The sequence below is a fragment of the Pterocles gutturalis genome, unplaced genomic scaffold (genome assembly GCF_000699245.1).
Source record: "Pterocles gutturalis isolate BGI_N339 unplaced genomic scaffold, ASM69924v1 scaffold44392, whole genome shotgun sequence".
Lineage (NCBI taxonomy): Eukaryota > Metazoa > Chordata > Aves > Pterocliformes > Pteroclidae > Pterocles > Pterocles gutturalis.
The window spans coordinates 536-19429 of NW_010109338.1; the positions used below are offsets into that span (position 1 = coordinate 536).

Below are 18894 nucleotides of genomic sequence, written 5' to 3' on the forward strand. Positions count from 1 at the left end.
ACCACATTACCTGTTGTGACCTGGGTTTTCACTTATATTACTGAGGTCATGATCTGAGCTTGGATCATGACCTCAATCATGATCATGAGCTCAATGGGAGGGAAAATATGTCTTTGGGAGAAATCTGATTGAGTTTTCTGAATAAATTGAGTGCTCTGAGGTCCTAAGATGAATGTTGTTTCAAGTAATGAAGCAATAAGAAAACTTAAATAATTATAAGCAATGGTAAACTTGCCTTATCCTGTTCAAACTTACACTCCATTTAGACCAAATGAGATTCCCTCTGTAATAATTAGTAGGGAGTAAATAAGCACTAAGTTTTATTAGAAATGAGAAGCTAAGTAGCAAGTCAAGCTCAGATGAGTAGAAGAAGACTATGGCTTTACTATCCATACAGGAACAAACTTGAGAGAGCTTTTGGATGCTTTCCAGGAAAGTATCAGCCGTTGCAATGTGATGAGTTCACTCTGCCAGTGAGAAGTCATACTGGGATTGTGTGGCGGGGTTTTGGTAGCGCGGGAGGGGCTGCAGGGGTGGCTCCTGGGAGAAGCTGCCAGAAGCTTCCCTGGCTCCATGTCGGACTTGCTGCTGGCCAAGGCCAAGCCAGTCAGTGCCTTTGTGAATAACATATTTTAGAGGGGCACAGCACATGGAGCAGGGGGGAGCAGCGCAGCCCTGGCCCCGACCCAGCCTGGCCCCATCAGCCAGCTGGTTGGTCCAGGCCCAGCCCTTGCCACAGCCCCAGCCCGAGAGCTGGGAGCTCTTCAGGAGCCAGGAAAAGAACCTGCAGTGGAGAGAGGAGTGGGACGTGAGAGAGACAACTACACAGACACCAAGGGCAGTGAAGGAAAGAGGGGGAGGAGGTGCCAGAGCAGAGATTCCCCTGCAGCCTGTGGTGCAGCCCGTGGTGAGATGACAGCTGTGCCCCTGCAGCCATGGAGGTCAGCGGTGGGGCAGAGATCCACCTGCAGCCTGGGGAGCATCCCGTGCCAGAGCAGGTGGCTGTGCCCAAAGGTTGCCGTGACTCCATGGGAGGGACCCACGCTGGAGCAGTTAGTGAAGAACTGTAGCCCATGGGAAGGACTCACATTGGACAAGTTCATGGAGGACAGTCTCCCGTGGGAGGGACCCCACGCTGGAGCAGGGGAAGAGTGTGAGGAGTCCTCCCCCTGAGGAGGAAGCAGCAGCAGAGACAATGTGTGATGGACTGACCCCAACCCCTATTCCCTGTCACCCTGTGCCACTCCAGGGGAGGAGGTAGAGAAATCGGTAGCAAAGTTGCAAAGATTTCTGAACCTGGGAAGAAGTGAGCAGTGGGGAAAGGTATGTTTTTAAGATGTGGTTCTGTTTCTTATTATCCTACTCTGATTTGATTGGTAACAAATTAAATTGATTTTTTTTTTGCCCCAAGTTGAGTCTGTTTTGCCTGTGACCATAATTGGTGAGTGATCCCTCCCTGTCCTTGCCTCAACCCATGAGGTTTTACCTTTTGTTGTCCCAGTTCTCCTCCCCATCCCACTGATGGATGAGGAATAAGCAGCTGTGTGGTGCTTCTTGCCAGCTGGGCCTAAACCATGACAAAAGTAAAAATGTTTTTGCACATTTGTAGTGCTTTCTATCAGAGGACACTACAACAATTTACTCATGTTAAGGAGTCGTTGACCACCTATAATCACAGGGAAAACAGAGACACAGGGAGTTGAGGTGAATGGCCATTGTGGTCATCTCACAAAATACAAAGACGGAGGCCCCAGTAGACCAGATTCTCATTGTAAACCACAAGAAGAGATATAATTACATTGGATGTAGCTGCTGAAGTGCAATGCAGATTTATTCAGGAGTAACATTGATGTCCCAACCACACTTTAAGAAACCTTATACTCTACACAGGAATTATATTTATCAAGTCGGTGATAAAAAGTATGCAAGATTATGAGAACCTCAAAAAGCTTTTATGTCCTGATGGACGATGCTTCAGTTCAGTTTTTGTCTCATGTCTACACAGATTTTATTGGCTTTGCATGTTTTTGACGGGAAGGCATGTGGCATTTACTGGTTTTTGATTGAATTTTGGTTTGGGCTTTGAAGTTTTTTCAAATCCTAAGGCCAAAAATGTATCTCGGGCTGCAGAAAATTAGAACTCCTGAGACAAAAAATGTTTGCCTCAATCCTTACAGAATGCAAGCGCTGAATTTGATGATGCCGTGTATTTGGAAAACTAATCACTCCTAAAATCATATGCAAAAATTCTAGCCATATAGACCTTTTTTGTGGCAAAGACAGTGTTGCCAGCCCTGAAGCAGTTAGAAATCAGGAGTCATGAATGTTACTTTTTTGTAGCCATTGAGAGAATGGATTCATGTATAATTGCATGGTTTCCCAAGTTGAAGCTTTAAGAAAACAAAGTGTATTGCAGGAATCATAATAAAATACTCAGAGTTGGCAAGACGGAGCAGTGTCTGGTCCTTAAATTTTGCTTTGGAAACAAAAAGTTCAGATTTATCTTTAGGCATATTATTTGGGTTTTGTGCTAACGTGGTTCTATGGAATTGCATGCTCTTTGAGGGCAGAAAGTACCATTTTGAACAAAAACACACTACATTCCCATTGGCTTTTGCCAATGAATGCTTTAGTTGATGTTCAAAATAATAGCTTTCATTTCTATTGTTATGTAACTTATTTGTCTGTTTAAATTACATTTATAATCCTCATTAAATGTAAATTTTTAAAGTAAAAATTTGTCTCTGAATAGGAAACTTTTTTTGAGCTTGTTGGCCTTTCTTTTTTTCTTCTCCATCTTTCCTTAGACTCTATTATAGTTCTTATAAGGCGGTATGGGTATATGCTAATACCCAAAATTCTAGTGCTTGCCTGCCTGGTAATGATCACCACTAAATTTAAGTGTTTTCTGTACTGCAAATGGCATAAAGGGAATGAAACAGGTAGGAAGCTGAGGAGATGACGAAACAAGTGGAAGGAAGATGAGGCTTGGGAGCAGCTGTTGATCTCCATTCATAGATGGGGGGGCGGGTCGAGGTGGCTAGAAAGGGTCTCCTAGCATTCTGTAGACTCTACTCTGTACCGGGATTTTGAGCATAATGTAGTCTAATAGCAGGAAGAAAGAAATAGTAGATTTTTGCAGATTTTATTCCATATGTCCCTACTTAAAAGACTACAGGACTTTCTGAAAGTTGCTTCCAGCAGCTTAAAAAATAATTATAACACCTTTCTGCTCCTCAAGACAATGTTAGTTATAGTGCTGACTATCACAGCTTTTGTAACTTCAGGTGATGTTATTTTGACAGTGTACAAAGATTTCCTTTTCTTGTACTTTCTTTTTTTGCAAAAATGAAATTCAAGTATTGCAAAGGAAGGTAAGAGATGGGGAAGGATTATAAGAAGCAAAAATTATTCACCTAGAGATCACCAGGGCTCCTTCAGTGATGAGGTAGCCTATCAGCTAATTTATTTTTTCTAAAAGACAAGCAACCTGTTCTGAAGAGGTCTTCATCATTTCCCTACCCTTCAGTAACCACTTTAAACAGTGTCAAGATGTGTGCTATAATCTCAAATGACTTTTTGTTAATTATTGTGTCTACCTTGTGTTTTGCAGGCAGACATGAGCTCATTTTGCCTATTCTCCAAACAAAAGTTGTAGCTATAGTTAGTTCAGTGCATGGCTCCAATCAATTAGTCCTGCTGAGAGACAGGATGTATTAGCTGAGGCCCAGTTCTGCTCCAAAAATGAGTGCATGGCTTCCCATCAGCTTCAGAGTTCAGTTAGAGCAAATTTATGTCTTTCTGCAGAATGTTACGTAACAGACCACTCTTACAGAGCAACTAATTTTTGAAATTAATACTAAATACAAATCATCATTTCAGATGACCAGCAATATTATCTGAAATCTACAATGCAGATAGATTTCAACCAAGATATGTAATATTTCTGTTATTGTAGTTCTATGGGGAGAAGTTTTATATCTGTGTATGTTTGACACATTACATTTTGTGATATTACTTTTTTTAAAAACCAAATTTTTCCTTTTTAGAAGGCATTTGGATCATATATGCCAAAACAGAAAGAGTACAGACTGTTCATCACTTACATAACTCTGTCTCAGGAACAGATTTTTGTACACAACCCCCCCCAAGACCCTGAGACCCAGGACTGCAAAACCAAGTGGACTCACTTTTTTTCCCTGCCATTTGCATTAAAATAATTGATTTAAAATTTCTGCAAAGTCCTCTGTCTAGAAATTTTGTAGCTTATAGCCTGTTACAAAAAAAAACCCATAAATTAACTCCACTGCAGCATGGCAGTACTGGAAAATGGTGTCCACCTCATCTGGCAGACAAGGAACATGAGAAACTAACCACCATATCCATGGTTTAAAAATTTCTGTGTCAGAGCGAGAAGCTCAGACAGTGCTGCATTTCTACGGAGGAAGTCTTCAGAGTCAATAAGTCTCACGGCTGTTAAATAATTCCCTGCCTTCATAAATGTTATTTAATGTATATTCCTCAGTTCGGGGGAAAAGATTTACTGCATTCTTTATAAGCGATGCAATAAAGAGGCAAGCTTTGGTCAGCTGAAATAATGTTTTAATTAATACCATACATCCCACATGCAAATACCATTAAGACAACCTTTGATAAATGGGCATATTTCCTAAATATGTGCAAGTTAAATGAACCTTGCATCTAATGAAGGGATCCAAAATTAAAGCCAGTGTAGGAGAGAGACTTGAATACAGAATTTTTATGTTTAAACGATTAAATGATTAGTATAGACTTAGTAACTGTTAGGTTGGTCATGTTTCTAAATATTCTAATTACATTTTCCCACTCAGTCTGCCAGCTACAAACATTTTTTCACTTACAGATTTCTGCTGGCAGGCCTGGGAATTTGGACTTGGGCCTCCGACAGCAAGAGAAACCCTAAGCTGTTAAAATGCTAAAAGAAGGTATCAATGTGACGAAGCCTCTTCTCCTCCTCCTGCCCAGTCATACAGCCATATGCTCTAATTCAGAGCAGGTTGTTACGTGACTGTTCATATCCACAACTGTTTGATAACCTCTGTAAAAGAAGTTACTAGTTTCAAACTTGTTCCTACTTCCAAGGTTTCTGCAACATGAATGAAAAAAAAAAAAAAAAGCCAAAAAAGAAAAGAGAGAAAGAGATGAAGCCTGTAGGCTGAAGAGAGATAAAGCAGGTTGGATGTTGGCTATGGGTTTGTTTTGCAGTATTAGAACTGAACCCTGCCTAATGATGGGTTCGACAGTGATGATAGGGTTTAAACCATTGTCTTAAGTATTTTGGTAAAGAATAGATTAATCTCACATGAATTATTTTTCCCAGGAGATTCCTGTTGTCTTGCACTGTGCCTGAACTTGATTAAATCCCTTTTACTGCTGAATGCCACCTGAACCTAAAGCCCAGTAGGACATGGGTCAGAACCACTGATGTTTATGCAGAGGATGAGAGACAGGGAACAAGCCAGTGTGTGGAATTATTTTGACAGAAAACCCTTGTGAGTTGTGAGGAGACATGAAGATCAGAGACTTAAGATGGGAGAGAAATTGGGCTTGGAATGGCTGAAGGATGAGGTTAGGACTACAGCTTGACTGGAAGCTGCTTTGTGGGAAGGCAGGGAGGCAAATCTTTCTTACCACACCAGGGAGGATGCTTACCACACCAGCTGGGCAAAGAAACAAGGACAAAGTTGGTGGGGTCACTGAAGATGACTGAGAAACCAGAGCAGGCAAAAAGGACTGTTAACTTGGGAGAATAAGAGTGTTGGTGATCAAATATGGGGAAGAGGTGTAAGATGAGGCAGAAGGGCAGATCTGGGACTGGCAGGATGATTAAATCATCCCATTGTACCAAGAATGACTATGTAAGGAGATAGAACTGGGGGTGGAAACCAGGTTTAGATAGCCAGGTGTGGAGAATAAGACTGGAAAATTATACTCATGTCCAGAGGCAGAGAAGGGAGAGAATGATAAGGACAGATTGGAGAGAATGGGGCAGAAGAAACCAAGGTTGGGAGAAAAGAGTGGAAAAGAAATAGGCAAAACAATTTCCATCCGTTCACTGCAGAAAGCTCTGAGGGAAGTCTACAGCTCCTGTGTAAATGATTAGTGCAGTCTGTTCTGCTGCAAACTGACAGTGCTGAAACTAGTCCCCTCTCGGCTCACATATGCACAAACTGGGACAGAACAACATTATACAGAATGCAAAACCTAACGAAGTTCTCCACTTTCTAACTTTTGATTATCTGTGGAACTTGAATATGTCTCTTTCATTAGTTTTACTATTAATCTTCAATTATGAGACCATATTTATTTTTTTCTGCAGGCTTTCTGTGTAGGATCATTTTAAATACTTGACTTTGCCATCTCAGTAATCTTTTAATACAATCCCACTTCAATATGTAATCAAATTATACTGTAATAATAAATGAAAAAAATGCAGGCATTGTTTTGGTTGCTTGTTAATTGCTCATGTAATTAGAATGCTCGCTAATTTGCAAAATGCAGGTTCTGACAATGGATTTCATAGTCATTACTACAAATTGGCCAGGTTTTCCTGTAATTTCTTTGAGTGGACTCTCATGATTTAACTGAGAACCATGTGAAAATTCTCCCAATTAGTTGGAGTGTCTAGGCTCAAGATGAAATAATGTGACCTGTTTTTTTTTTTAGCGCTGACCTCTCTGGAGTGTTTCAAAGTGTGTTGGGCGTATAGTGTAATCACTCAATAGCATGTATGACTGAACGCTGGTGTGAGCTGGGCTGTTATTTTGTTATATCCTTTCCCTTATCATTAGTTTTGGCCTGTGCTCTTTAAAGATTTGAAGAACTCTACAAATGGTTAGCCCTCTAAAATTCCTTCTGGCAGGCCTCAAAGTAAACAAACTATATAGACTTCTCTGCAGTTCATTGGAATTCACTCTGTACAGCATGAGGCTCTGAAAATGGCACAAAAGTAAGCATTTCCTTTTATCATTTTCATAAATTTTCTTGTCAATAGTTTCAACAAATTTGACTGCAATGCTTTTGTGCTTCCTTGGTCACAAAGGAAACATCACAGACACACTGAAGATGGATATGACATAAGAAGAACTTTCCTCAGGTTCAAACATATATTTGCAAGAAAGTAGGGGCTCCCCTGAGACAAAATTTTTTGGAGACAGTTGTATAACACCAGAGCTAAATACACATGTAAGCTTTGGAGCTACACAGAAAATGAGATTCCATGTACTGGGAATTCACATACTGAGCTCCCTTTCTCTCCCATTTTGTTTCTCTCACTTTTTTCTTTTTCTTCCAGATTAGGATGAAACATTGAAATAGTGGTAGTTTTGGGGGAATTAATAATTTCAAACAATATTAGTCTGGAAATGTGAAAAAGTGTTCTTCCATGGAAATTATATTTGGCCCTTTTTTTCACCCTTTGTAAAAGTTGTCAGTTTCTTCTAGGAAATCACCTGTTAAGATAAAATTCTATTTTATGCTGGAAAAATGTTGTATCCAAAAATGTTAGCTTAGCCATACATACACAGAATGTGAGATTTTTGTAAAATATGTCAACTCTGGTTTTGTATGTACTGCACACAGCTCACCATCAGCTATATTGAATCACTGATGCCGACCAGCGAACGCCAAAAGCAACTGATGCGCCAGTATTGCTTTGAATGTGACTGTCCCCTCTGCCAGAATCAAGAAAAGGTAGGTCGAGGGAAGAAATTCCTTGCCAATGAAACAGAATTTTCCAAGGCCTGTCAGCAGCTTCCCTTCCTTTACATAGTATTTATCTTTTGCTACTAATTGAATGGCCAGAATAGAGAAGAAAATGACCCCTGCCCTCAGTGCTGTTTATGCTGCTAAGAAAGACAACCGTGAAGGAAAGAAAAGCAGGAAATGTTGACAATAGGATAAGAATTTCTTGCTAAAACATGCATTGTTCATAAAGCTAGGAACCACTTTCACTTCCAAGATGTGGTTCAGATCACTTTGAAATTCAAGAACCTCTGAAGATGAGAGTTAACATGACTTTAAGTTCAAAGGAAAGGATTTTTTTTTCTATTCAAAAGAATAATCTTGGAACTTGAACTGAAGCCGCTTGTCTGATGCTACAGGAAGGCTGTGCTTATCCTCATAATAATGTTAAATTAATTGTGACAAACACTTGCTTCAATAATTTTCAAGAACTACCAGACATATTCACAGCGGACATATTCAGCAGTTGTTAGAGAGAGTGGTGAGCCTCCTTGGTTTCCTGTTTGTAGTTTTGATGCTCTCTTTCACAAGTTCTTGGAGTAGCAGGTCAGTTTCTGTTCAGCAAGACCTTTTACTTGGGTTCAGCCTAGCGTGGTTTAATTATATTCTGTAATATATTTGTAATATTGTAAAGTTTTAAAAGTGATCTTCAGAGTCCTGTGGGAAGTATATGTTAAAGTTTATCTGAATCGTGTATAAATCTTGTATCTATTAGTGCTTAGTTACATGTTTGCTATTTATTAATATTTATAATAATACTTTGCAAGTTTCTTATCAATGAAATTCATGTCTACTGCTGTAGTTTCTGAAGGCTTGTTCATTTAGTCCTATGTGCTCATGTGAAGAAGGAAGATGGTATCAAGTTTCTGTTCTCAAGTCAGTTACTGACTTTGTAAGTGACCTTGGGTAATTAATTTTATTCAAAAGCAACCTTTGTGTTTTCTAAGACCTTACCTTGATTTTTCATAATTTAGTGAGAAGCTAACATTTCAGTTGGAGCTGAAGAGATTTTTGACTAGAAAGCAGACCAGTCTGTCTAAATCAAGAACCATTTTTCTTCATGTACTGTGAAACTGTTTTGCTCAGTTTCCCCAAAAGCAGCATGAAGATGGCAATTTGTACTTCTGCTGAGTATTCTGATGTCCAAAGGCAGAGTGCAGTTGCAACTACGTAGGCTTCAGCACACTAATATCCAGATTGTCGGTAAACGGTGTCTATGCAGATCACTCCAAGCATTTGTCTCTGGCTGCTGCTGTAGACAAATATATCTTACAGACAATGTTGTTGCTTCTTCACTGTTATTTGTGCTAAAATTGATTAAACTTGGATAGTGGTTACATCATACTACAGTCTCACAGTTTAATTAGGCATACAAACAAGAGCAGTGTGTCAGAATGCTCCTTTGCCATTCTAGGTTACATGATTTTGCATGGGCTTTTTCTAGTATTTCAGGTCTCTGGTGAACTATGATTTAAGAAGCAACTTATCTATGAAGAAATATTCTTTATTTCTCATTTACTGTAATATTTCATGTCACAGCTATATAAAACAGCAAAATTCACTCCAACACCAGCAATGACTTTAAAATTCAGTCACTAGATCTTTTTAGCTAGGTATGACAACTTCATACAGCATAGATCTGAGACCATGATATGGCAAAGGCTGGATTTTCAAGTGTACTGAAACGGGCTGCAGCCCAACCACAGGGACCCTGTTGAAGTTGTTGAAGTTGAACATGAACTTCAGCTGATGCACCCTGTGTGAGCAGACACAGCCCGAGACCAAATGGACAGGTCCATGGCTGTGCAGTCACGATCGCTTTGGAGTTCCTTACTCATCACTGCTAATGAAAGAACTTCAAAGTTAATCTCTGCTGCTATAGAGTAGTAGGTTTTTATCTGCCTCTCCAACTGTGAGCACAGCCATGGAATAATCCAGGTGAATAGCTGTCATCAAGGATGAGAAAACGGTCCAGCAACTCGCTGGACCTGTGGATCTTAAATAATTTTTGGTGCCTGGGCCTCACTGTCAGCTGGATTTTGATTCTAAGAGGTCATAACATAGGCTGGCCAGTCTCTTTCACAAACTGGTCAAGCAGCCTGGATGCTGATTTGACAAGGGAATAGTGGTTAAGTGCTAACAGATCGGCGTAAACTGGTTAAGGTAAGATTAACATGAACCTTTTGGCAATGCAGTTACTGCCAAATTAAATGGCACTAGCTACAAACCTAAACAATATTTTTAGCTGATTTTGGCTGAAGTTGAAAAAAAAAAGTCAGTAACTAAAAGAGGGGAAAAAAAGATGTCTTTCTAAAAGTCACTCATAGGATATTTCCTGGCTGTCAGTAGTGTAAGTTATTGCTACTGTAATGTCTTCAGTTCATTGTATCTCTGACAGCTTTATATGTTATTATTTGTTCCATTTTAAGATCCACTGTAATTTGGAAATGTGTCCCTTCCTAAAAGCTGAATTCTTGGCAACATATTACCATACATAAAAGCCCCTTACATTAATTATAATTAAAGATGGGATTACGTTGGTGACAATCATTTTAAATGGAGAACAGTTTTTTCCACAGTCATGAGCCAGAGTATTGTTTGTGTTCTACATTTTCAGCCAAGGATTTTAGGGAGATTTGTGCTTATAGAATCACTTTGTTATGAGTCGTCTTTCTCCTTTGGAGCCAGGATTTAATATTTTAGTCTAGCTTGGTTTTTGGAAGGCTTTTATTTATTACAAGGTCGAAAGCAATGGGTTTGAAACTGAATCATTTTTATATTTGGCCAGTATATGATAGTTGCCAAAGCTAATAATAACTTAATACCAGTAAGTACGTTATTCCTTTAATCAGTTTATTGCTTTGCTTAGTACTTACTTATATTGCATCCTGACTTTTGGTGCAGAAAGTCACAAGTCCAGTTTCCAACTCAAGGAATCTCAAAATTTGATCACCTGCACAGCAGCCAAGCCATCTACATCTACATAAAACTGCCACCTGCAAATCTTAAAGTGGTATTACACTTCCATACATCCACCAGGTCTTTTATAAAAAAACACTGAATAGGTTCCTGAGCCTACTAGACGTTTCGACATTCTTTTCCTATCCTAGGAACAACATAACTGTAGTTTAGGAGAGTCATCAAATGTAAATGGTCCTCTACACAAACTGATCAAATTTGTTGCTAGAGCATATGTCCATGGTTGATTTGCCTCACCAAGGTTTCTGAGGGATGATTGAATATGGCCAAGGATAGATTTCTACAACATTTTTTCTGCTTTGATCTTCATGTTTGGTGTCAGCAATCTCATGGAAGAACATGTGCTTAAGTCACAGAGGCATGTGAAAAATTATTGTGAACTCTTGTTTTGAATTAACATGTAAAGGCTTCATGTAAGATCACTGTACTGGTGTTAGTACAAAAATATCACCCACCCCTCAGGGAGCATATATTTAGGACACAGGTAATAAATATATGTGAAGAAGTGCATTTTAAAATTGCTGAATTGTCAGGTTTTGGAAATATATGTCCCACTTTCCCCAATATTTATTTATTTTCAGGCATTTACATTCTCACTAAGTTTTCCAAGTACAATATGGAAGATGAGATCTCCAAATTTATTCAAAATATAAAGCCTGGGAAGCAAGGATTAAATAGGATTGTTGAAAACAAGTCTGTTCATACAGCTAGCTGAACATAAAACCCCTTAATCAAAGCAAAGAATGAAGTAGGAGCATCTGTATCTCTAGTCATGATTCTAAGGTACTTGCTAAGTACTAAGGTACTAAAGGTGTATTAAAAAAAAACAAAGATAAGGGCTTTGTTCCAACAAAATGCTGGTTTAATCCATTTCCTATCAAAAGATAGAGTTTGCAGTAGTTTCTTTTGTAAATCTTCTCTTCATTCCTCATTTTCTTTTTACTGTTTTGCCACTAGAACTGCCTTTGAAGCAGACTGCAGAAGGAAGTCAAGCCAGAGCTCAGTCACTTCACCCACCTACCCTTTCAGCCCAGCATTAATATAACCAGTGCCTACGAAAGCCCATGGCAGTAATTAGCAGCCCACTGGGACACAATGCTGCTTCTTTCCATAGGTGGCTGGCTGATTAACAGTTCCTTCCTTCTGGCAAGATATTTGGTAATGACATAAGCCCTGGATCAGTTCCTAAAATCCAACAGCCAACTAACACTCTTCTGTTCCCTTTCAGAGGATCTTACCCTCTTGGGATGTATTTCCAAACAGCCAAGAACAGAGGGCTTTTATTTTCATAGTGCCAAAAATGACACTAAAACCCAAGGCAACCGCTTCTAATTTCTGGGCTCTCTTGTCCATTAACAAAAGCGTCATCTCTTCAGCTTCTTAGCATTTCTTACATGACTTCTGAGGCTTCTGTCTTCCAATATTGTAACTTTTTTCCATCAAAGGGCAGTTCCACAGACAGTGTCAGACAGTGACAAATGGGCTGTGATCATTTCTCCATGACAACTTTCCTCCCCAGTTGCTTCAGGACAGCCTCAATGTGCTCTGGTCACAACTTGGCAGCATTCAGCTGGAGCTCACTTGGGTTGTCAAAGGTCGTGGAAAAGATACTGCTGTTCTTACAAACAGATGTGCGTTCAGAGCTGTTCGCAGCCTCCTTTCTTGTTCAAGGGATTCCTAATAGGGAAACCTGCATCATTTTGGTGAAACTATTTCATATTTGGAGCTGACATAGGAGTTGGAGTGTGATGCTCTCCGGGAGTCCGGCTTTATGCTCATCTCATTCCTTTCAGACCCAGACATCTAAGAGGAAATGTAAATATTCTGGCAGATGTTTTAAGCAGAAACACTTTTTTGCCAAGGGAAGGGAGTCTGTCCTCATCACTGTTTCAGGCAGTAGTAGCTAGGTTTAAGTGCCCAGCTAGCAGTGTTCCCTCTTTCCAGATGTCCAGCTTCCTTGGGCCTGTGGTTAGAACTAGCTATTACTATTATGATTTCTTTTTTTCAGATGGTGTCATTCCTATAGCAGCCACTATTTGGTCTCTGCTGAATGATAAACAGAAATAAGAAAAGTCTCACGCTGGGTTAGTACTCCAAAGCAAACATACAGAAGATAGAACATCCTGAGAGAAACAACAGTAATTTAAAACATAAGACTCGATTAGACAATTCTCCAAACACCTGTTCCTGCAGTGATTTTGAGGAGACTAGTTCACAATTTTTTTTCAGAATATATATCGAAGCCAGTCGTTGCTTTATCTGATCGTGAATCTCTGAATTCTCTTTCACTGAGATTGTTATAAGGTCTTGTGTGTTTCAGCCCATCAAGGTGATTTCTAATATCAGTAGTACCTAAAGGAATAATTTTTATTTATATGCCTTTTATTCATCTGTTTATCAGTCCCTTTCTTCTACTCTGCAGGATCTTCAGTCTTTTTAAATTCCACTAATCAGGTTATTTACTTGAAATATGATATATTTTAGTTCAGATCCCATTTCAGTCAGGGGAAAAAAAAAAAAAAAAAGTCACAACTTCAGATTGCAGAGTTTTCTGGATAGACTGGGATTCAATTTTCTGTGTTCAAAAATCTTTCCTGTTGAAGGTCTTCCACTTTGGACAAAATAATATTTGCATCAGAAAAAAGACATTTATTCTAGGTGTCAGAGCACTCCCTATGGCGTAAGGGGACCCCATGATTCTCTCAGTGCTTCAGGCAATGGGTGAGGTTCAGGAGAGTCCAGGATACAGACACTTCACCATATTTTTTTTTTTTTTTTTTTTTAGATTCCTGCTCGAAATCAAGTAGAAATAGGAGCTTAGATCTCTGTCTTCTCAGGTGTATATTGTAACTAATGAGCTATGAATTTTAAAGAAAAAGGAAGTGAGTGGAAATACCTTTTTCTTAGTTCGGTGGTTGTAAGCTAAATCCCGTTCTGATAAGGAACGAATTTTACCATTTACCTTTGAAGGCCCAAACCAGGACATCAACAATATACGGGCTGATTATAACTTCAGCCTTTGCTGGCATGCTGTGTATTTTGCTCCCTCAGTTTCACTGTTTTCTCTCCTGCTAGCCCCTGGGTTCTTTGGGATGATCTTTTACTCTGTACAGTCTAAAAATCTGCAAAACAGTGTAGCTGAGATTCTGATACTGACAGATTTATAAATAATAGCAACAGTAAAGTCTACAAACATTCTGAGTCAGACCAACATGGAGGAAGAGAAGAAAATGGAAAAGGACATTGCACTTTATGAGTGAATATGTGAGTAACTTGAAATAGCACGTAATTTTGTAGGCTCACTAAATTTTTTTACAATAGGCCACCTTTAAATAATTTCAGCAAAAGCCTTTGTCATCTCCAAACTCATTCCCTGTTGAAGACATCAGCCAGAACTAGTCTGGAGGAACCTTTTTCATTCTGGAAAAACAGCTTTTTTCAACTTTTTTCCTACAATGCTCCTTCATATCAGTGCATCCTGTCTCTTTCTCTTCAGATTCTGAATATACTTTCTTCATAATCCACATTCCTGTTTCCTAATGACATGCTAATTGTATACTACATGCTTTCTTTATGATGTTGGACAGTTTGTTGTCTTTATGTTTTATTTCTCATAGCAGAAAAATTGTGCTAATAAATCTTAACCTTTCTTACAGTACATTTTTTTCTGAGAACAATTACTGTCCATTCAGTGGCTGGAAATCCCTAGAATGAAGTACTGCATATACAGCAGATGTAAATTCTTGGTAAAACAAAATATTAGCTGCCTTGCTATGTCTATTGTCCTGGTTTTCTGATAATTCCAATCAGAGGAAAGGAATAATGAGTAGTTTTGTAAAAGAGACTCGTGCACAGTGGGCCCTGAAGTAAGATCATTGTTTTACTTTGTATGGGTCAAGAATGGGTTAAAAACAGTCTGCAAAAAAAATTTAATCTAGTAGTCCAAATTTTAAATTGGTAATCTGTCCCGTTGTTAAATCTATCAACTAAACAACCACCTTAGCCTGTCTGCTTGGTAGGAGGAACAGTGTATTCTGTGGTCCATTTCACTGCAATTATTTTTTGAGGTAAAATGGACATTGTCAACACTGGACAAAGAGAGATCTTAAAGGAATATTGTATGCATATGTGTATGTACATAGGTGCATATATGGAACAGACAGGGACAATTTTAAAGATATACCTTTTTAGGGAGGAATATATTACACATACAGGACATTTTGGTGGTTGTTGTCTTTTGCTGCAATTTCTTTTGTGATCTAAGGCAAGTAAGTAATGTAAAGCCCTATTTCAAATTTCTCTCCATAAAATAGATATAGAAATCCCCACTATACGAGTAACATTAACAAGATGAATTATTCTTTAGAATATTTCAGTATGAAACTTATTACAAAGACACATTGTTGTTAGTTCCCATACCACATTGAGGAAGTGCATCTTTTACTCTTCTGAATTAAACGAAGAAAGATGGCTTTCCTGTCATCTGCCTCTAAACTTGTAGACATTCTTTGCAAGCCAAATGTTATTTTGTTTTTCAAAGGCTGATTGATTGATTGATTGATTGATTTATTGAGTGATTTATGACTCTGTGGCAAGGTCATTGGGTATCATGACATCATTCTAATTTCTTTTTGACAGTGTAATTCTTCAAAGTTTGGGGCTTTGGCTGAATTAGTAGGAAGCATCAAAGATTAAGAAAGACAAAATCAGGCTCTTCAGTGCCTAAATCAGTTCCAGTCCTTAACTAATATCCTCTGAGTTCTATTAAAGCAAGAATGAGCTCATCTGCAGAGCAAGGAAGTCTATAACTTTTGAGACTGTAAAACTGCAGACTGAATGCTTTGGACTGAAAAATTGCTATGGTAAGCAATGTACCATGTCAGTTTTTTTGCCAGTAATTTAATTAATATCACAACAATGAAGTAACTAAAGCTGTAGTTATAAATTTTGCATTTGTGAGCTGTATTTTTAGACATGAATAGGAACTTCTTGTTGTGTAAAAGGCAGCACACTTGAAAAGGCTGAATTTGCCCCCCTGGCCATATGAGTTACAGCAGAGCACTGTGTAATTTGTTGCCCCATTGCAGGATGTCCTGCTATTTTCCACGAGATCGCTTAGTGAAGTGTATGAAAGCCATTGATTACACTGCAAACAGTGATTTGAATTGGGGAGCGTGGTAAAACAGTGTATCACAACTCTGCCCAAGGTTTACCTGACCACAGTCATTAAGAAAAATGTGTTGCTGCATCATATCACTTTAGGAAAGATAAGGTAGGAGGAGCCTTTATCTTAGTCAGAGCTGACAAGTGTTGGATAGAAATTAAACTTTCTGCACTTCCTTTGACAATAGCTAGACAACTAAATTTTACTCACAGAATATTTCTGATGTACAATTTACATTAAGTTTGCATCATTCCTGTGCACAAAAATAATCCTTTTGCACTTTGAAAGCTTTTGATATGATTCCAGCTACAGCCTGGTAATACGGCAGTTTGAATCTATAGATATTTGGTATAGGGGATAAAGATGCTGTGAAGTGTTTACTAGTACATTGTATGTGGATAATGAAGGTGGGAATCCATGCAAAGTGAACTGCTTCTTCCCTACCCCAAACCCTCACCTGCAAAAGAAATTTGAAAAAGGAGGGGTTGAGATACCATACTTTTCAAAGGGGTGACACTCATCCGTCTTACTGGGGAAAATATTTTAGGAGAACAGTATGTCTGGTTTTTGAGCAATGAGTGAAGTACTTAGTGGAGAGTACTTATCAGGAGGCAGAGAGATAGATTACTAGTACCATGAACTGTTTTGGAAAACTGGAAATCCAGTAGAAATTATGTATCACCAAATTATTTTGTTTCTGCAGGTCCCATAAACAGTTGTCTACATGTGAGTCAAGATGTCTAACTTTCAGTACACATTTTGTAATCTAGGCTGCCTCTCCTTGCTTTGAACCACCTTGGCCAATCACCATTCCCTGCTGGGGCATGTGAAAACAAACATGGAACAATGGCAGTCAACAGGAACCACCTGTGCGATAGCTATTCAAACAGTAAATAAAGGCCCTGAGAAATATTCAGAGGTGTTATAATAGTTTCCATGGCATTATGACATTTTAGAGAATGTCCTTTTCACTCTCTGGGATGTGGCCATTTTCCTATTTTTTGTGACTATGACTAAAATGGCTGTGTTATTGAATCGGAATAATAGATTACTAGAAAGGTGCTGGAAGCAGTTTGTTTCAAGCACCCATTTGCCTTACGGAGTGTTTCTAGCTGCTTCCATTAAGGACGGGAAGAACCTCTACTGGTTTAAGTTGGTGTTAGTCAGAGCACAGTCAATAATAATTCTCCAAAGCAGAAGTTCTTGAAATGACTAAAACACTATACAACATCTTTTAAAGGTATTTGCATTCCTCTCCTTTGATTATATGAAATTAATATTCAGCTAGGGGACAACCAAATTTGTTGTCAGAATTCCAGAGAAGGAAACTCCAGATACTGTGTTCTCTTGAGACCTGCAGATACGAAATAAATTCAACCCTTTTTTTTATTCATTACTTTAAAAAACTTGGAGACTTGTCAGTGTGGATTTGAGCATTGACACGGAATATTCAAGCAACATGCTAGTGAGTTAGGCAGTCAATTTTTATCAGTGCTCTAGACATTACCACTTTCACTTCTGAGATCTGTCAAATATTTTAGAAAGATTAATCAATGGTGTATTTTCCCAACCATGTTGCATGTGCCTTTGTAAACCCTGAAGTTCTTATATTTCATACTCATTCATTCAGAAAATGTATGCTGCAGTAAATATTGCTATTTTACATTGCACTATACATTAAAAAAATGTAGTTACTGTAGGTACCATTTTATCATCTTATATACCACACATTAAGTTATTAAATTGTTTTTATATTAGTGTTCAAAATATGTCAGTGTATCTTCAGTTAGAACCAATAATTCAATGGGCACAAATTCTTCAAATCACTGAAGCATAAATTGAACTTTGAATCAGAAATAACTACACCTCTACTTAGTGAAGGGTTTAGACATTCACATAAATATTAACTTTAATGGGATTTATGCAGGCATTTAAATTTAAGTACATATTTCAATGCACTGATGGATGTGGATTGGATTACGCATTGTGAATACCTAAATATTCGGAGGATTTTGGACCTACATATCTCTTATGAGCCACTAAATGTCCTCTGTGGCACTCTGTGTCTCCACAGGTTGCAGAACTGAGGAGTAAAGCAGATTTGCCTTATAGCTGTCAGCTTAATTGGTAAGATAGACCTGGAGATTGCCTTAACAAATGTGTAATGTCTAAGACAGCCTGAAGTGCCAGCCTTGCAGTTGCTAGGGATTAGGCTGAACAGCATCCTTCCTCAGGTAACCAAATTACCCACAGGGTTTTTCTGGACTGATGCTGGAAATTGCAATGGAATTACAAATGTGCCAAGAATTTTTGGGTGGTCTGGCATAAGGCCCTATTTTTCTGATGCTAAGCTGTAAATACTTTCTTAGCTTTTCCTCCCTTCCTCCCATCCTCTGGCTTTTATGAGTTGATAAGTAGTGAACTTCTACTTATTGCTCTTCCCATGGGCCAATCAATTTTTATTTCAGCTCCCAATCTCTGCAGCTTGGATGGGAATTTTGCAGTCAGCCCGAGGCTCCTGAAATTAGGAGGCAGTGCTGTCACAGACACAAAACAGTCCTGTTGCTCATGGAATATACCTCAACTTCCATCATCTTGACTGGGGGTAGGCACTGGGGTCTTGGGCCCGCAAAGTGCCGATCACCCCCAGGGGCCAGAGCTGTGTGCGGCACAAGGGTTTTGTAAAACAGAGAAAGGGCAATGAAAAGAATTGGGATAGCCCTTGTGTCATTCTGACTCCTTTTTCACTGAAAGGAGTAGTAGTATTTAAGAGACCTAGTTTAAAAATAAATATGGGAAGTGTTTTGGTCAACAACCGGAAGGACTAACATTTAACTGAGATTACTTCAGGTTGGGTTCAGTACATGTGCCTTTCATTTGAAGAGCCTTCAGGTCTAGGCAAGATGCTACGGTGAACTGTAGCTGCTTAGCCCTGTGTATTGTTTATATTTTGACAGATCTCTTTAGAC

General features: G+C 38.8%; 1 protein-coding gene across 1 annotated transcript in view; it reads left to right on the forward strand.

The window, feature by feature from the left end:
* Nucleotides 1–7622: 7622 nt before the first annotated feature.
* SMYD3 (SET and MYND domain containing 3) overlaps nt 7623–18894 on the forward strand; it is a gene marked incomplete at its 3' end in the record, with an annotated part of 60376 nt that continues 49104 nt past the window's right edge. The window contains exon 1 of the mRNA XM_010072933.1: nt 7623–7731. Within this exon, the coding sequence (XP_010071235.1) occupies nt 7648–7731 (84 nt within the window). The remainder of the gene's footprint in view (nt 7732–18894) is intronic.